The sequence below is a fragment of the Bactrocera latifrons genome, unplaced genomic scaffold, assembly GCF_001853355.1.
Source record: "Bactrocera latifrons isolate USDA-ARS-PBARC rearing strain unplaced genomic scaffold, ASM185335v1 scaffold_414, whole genome shotgun sequence".
NCBI classification, from domain to species: Eukaryota; Metazoa; Arthropoda; class Insecta; order Diptera; family Tephritidae; genus Bactrocera; species Bactrocera latifrons.
The window spans coordinates 28,924-31,850 of NW_017537062.1; the positions used below are offsets into that span (position 1 = coordinate 28,924).

At 36.0% G+C, this 2,927-nt stretch overlaps 1 protein-coding gene across 1 annotated transcript; it reads left to right on the plus strand.

Moving 5' to 3' along the window:
- Positions 1-718: 718 nt before the first annotated feature.
- LOC108972680 (C-type lectin 37Db-like) lies at positions 719-1,707 on the plus strand. Its single transcript, XM_018939386.1, has 4 exons — positions 719-912; positions 994-1,055; positions 1,142-1,250; positions 1,323-1,707. Exons 1-4 carry the CDS (start codon positions 798-800, stop codon positions 1,601-1,603), a joined length of 567 nt encoding a protein of 188 aa, XP_018794931.1. The 5' UTR covers positions 719-797; the 3' UTR covers positions 1,604-1,707.
- Positions 1,708-2,927: the final 1,220 nt, after the last annotated feature.

The following is a 2,927-nucleotide window of genomic DNA, read 5'->3' on the forward strand; positions in this document are numbered from 1 at the left end:
TTTTCAATGGATCACACACAATTGGTTATTCGCTGAAACAAACACTCGTGTCGATTTAAAAAAATGTGATAGCGATGCTTCAAAACACGTCTGTCACAACGTGACAAGCGACAAATCGTCAATTTACACGTSTAAGTCCGAAAGTAGACAATAGTCGATTGTACGAGTATTTCAAGATGAGTGGAACCCAACCAAAGGTGTTCACGCACGAAACACCTAAGCAAAGGGTTGCCTGTTGTTTGGAAAAACTCTACACGTCGCAACCATGCGGTTAAAATAGTACACAGCAGTAAATTCTGAGTGGCAKTTGTGTATTTATTGYCAGTTGTCTTTCAAGAAATCTGGAAAACCAACTTCAGCATACTTACTGAAAGAACTGAATTTTAGAGCACTCAACATATAGATTTAATGAATAGTTCTCTGTGGAGTCTTGACTTGGCAACGTATAATTTTTTTTATAAGGAAAGAAATAGTTTTTTAAACACTACTCCCAGTCTGAATCCATTCGCTTCCCTTGAATGCTATTGCTATTCTATTTTTAATGTGCCTATTGTTTTTTTTTTTTTTTTTTTTTTTGTAGGTACAGCAATCAATGTTGATACATTATAAATTAATTTTGCTCGCATTAATTAAAAAAGTATATATGTATATTAGCATAACAGATCAATTTTAAACGGTTACGAAGAAAAATCTGTATTGTGATGAAGTTATGTCGTTTCATTTTCAGTTGTAATAATATTTTCATCTGCAGTGGTTCTCTTTCTCTTTATTCTTCCAGCATATTAAAAAGTGTGATAATGGGAAGACAGGATATTTGCTTTCTAGTTTTTATCGGTATTCTCCAAGTACTCGSGTTGGCAAGAGCAGATATTGAGGGATGGGAAATGGACTCTGGAGAATTGTATACAAATGGTAACGGAAACTTTGGGTGATTTGAATATTTCAATTCAAACAACAATTTTTTTWATTTTTTTTTTTTATTTTAATTAACAGTTGAAGGAGCTTAYTCGGTGCGTTTTGGCAAGACGGAGTACACAGTTTGGCACAGACAGCCGGTAGGTATTTACTTGAAATTACTTTAATTAAGAAACCGAAGAAACTTAAAACTTAAAATCAAAATTTGCATATTTTATTTACAAAGCTGASCTGGCAAAGCGCCTATGAGTTTTGTGAGCGCTATAACAGTAGTCTGGTGGTTTTGAATGATCGCGAGAAAATTGTCAAATTGCAAATGTTTTTAGTGAAGAACAGTAAGTTTCTAGTATTTTGCTAATATTAGTTTTAGTAAGAGACGCTCATTAACACGTTTTTGTTTGGCTTAGATTTCGTTCAAGCGCGTGTCAATGACGAGGAGCCGGGCTTCATTTACTGGATTGGTGGCAACGATTTGGAAGAGCTCAATAAGTTTAAGTGGATACCGACCAATAAACCATTTACATACACACATTGGCTGGTTGGTGAACCGACGCGATCTTCTAGTCAACGTTGTGTTGAGATGGGTGACAAGGCRCTTGGTCGTTGGAGCAATAGTCCTTGTTCTTTCAAGCGTTACTTTATCTGCGAACGTAGCTTTAAATCTGTGCGACAAAGAACTGAATTGTAATATTGAAAGACATATTTGTCATATTTGTGGAGACGCATACTCATCAGGGTATGGAATGTAGAAATGGTATTAGATCGAAATAAATGCAATATTTTTGCAAAAGAGCAGCAGACAGGATCATGTAGAGAATAAATATGTAAAATATCGCGCTTATTATTTAAGATAATCATTGACATACATATTTAACTTTTAACCGGYTATCGACGGAGTAGAAGCTTTAAGACCTAAAGGGTTTACTTAAGTTGGCTACTCAATATGTATTACTAGACATTCTGAACTGAAAAGTAGATACTAAAGAATTTTACAATATGGATAGATCAAATATTTTTAAACACTAACAACAAACAAGTTCGCTAATGCCTCTGGTAATTGAGTCTTAACCCTTTCATACCCTGAAAAGCGTTTATTGACRTTGTCAGTAGGTTTGGCAGCGATGGTTCCAACAATAAGAAATCCAACAAATCAGCAGCTTCTTGGGGAGGAAAGAATGTGCACAAAATTCCAAAYCGATATCTCAAAAATTGACAGATAGACGGATAAACCGATGGAGCTGCCTAAATCGACTCAAATCATCTTGGTGATCATTTGTATTTCTTTCTAGATATTACTAAGTTCACGGCAAACTTTCCCTACCCTGATCGTGTTATAATTATTTTGCACAGATAATAGACGGGGCTGGCTCATATATATTCCAGCCGAGAGAATCAGTTTTTGACTACTTTTTACAACATTCACTTTCAAAACGTCAATCGTCTCTGGCTTATATGCTTAGGCGAGCGGCTTCACTTAATACCACAAAATTAGAGCAGAAGTGTTAAATCGCATGATTATAAAGCCCGCGGAACAGGGCCACAAGGGAAGATACTGCGCTCACCAAAAACCGACCTCAACAAATTTACAGTTTCGTTGGATGTTAATATCCTCCAATTCAGACACGGAAAAGTCATTTATATTGGCTCAATGGCGTTCTYCATTGACTGTAACGTTATGGCTGGTTTCGTTTTTGAAAAAAATTAGACCAAATATTCCCTGTGCCCACAGAGCGCATCAAACAGGGATTTGTTTTTTAGAATATAACGGCGWCTCAACAATGGGTTAGAGGTTATCATCACTCCACATGCATTAATTTCGTTTATTGAAGTATCCAGTCGACCAGAAGTAAGCTTGATGACAGAGCAACATTTTCTTGAGAAAATCGAATATTAACCAACCATACAAGCGCGTGTTCTGAGGTAAGTTTGTTCACTATGAAATGGCAAGCTAAACTGAATATACATAAATCAAGTAACAGATCAAATGCGAACGAGGTGTTGACTCCTTAAAA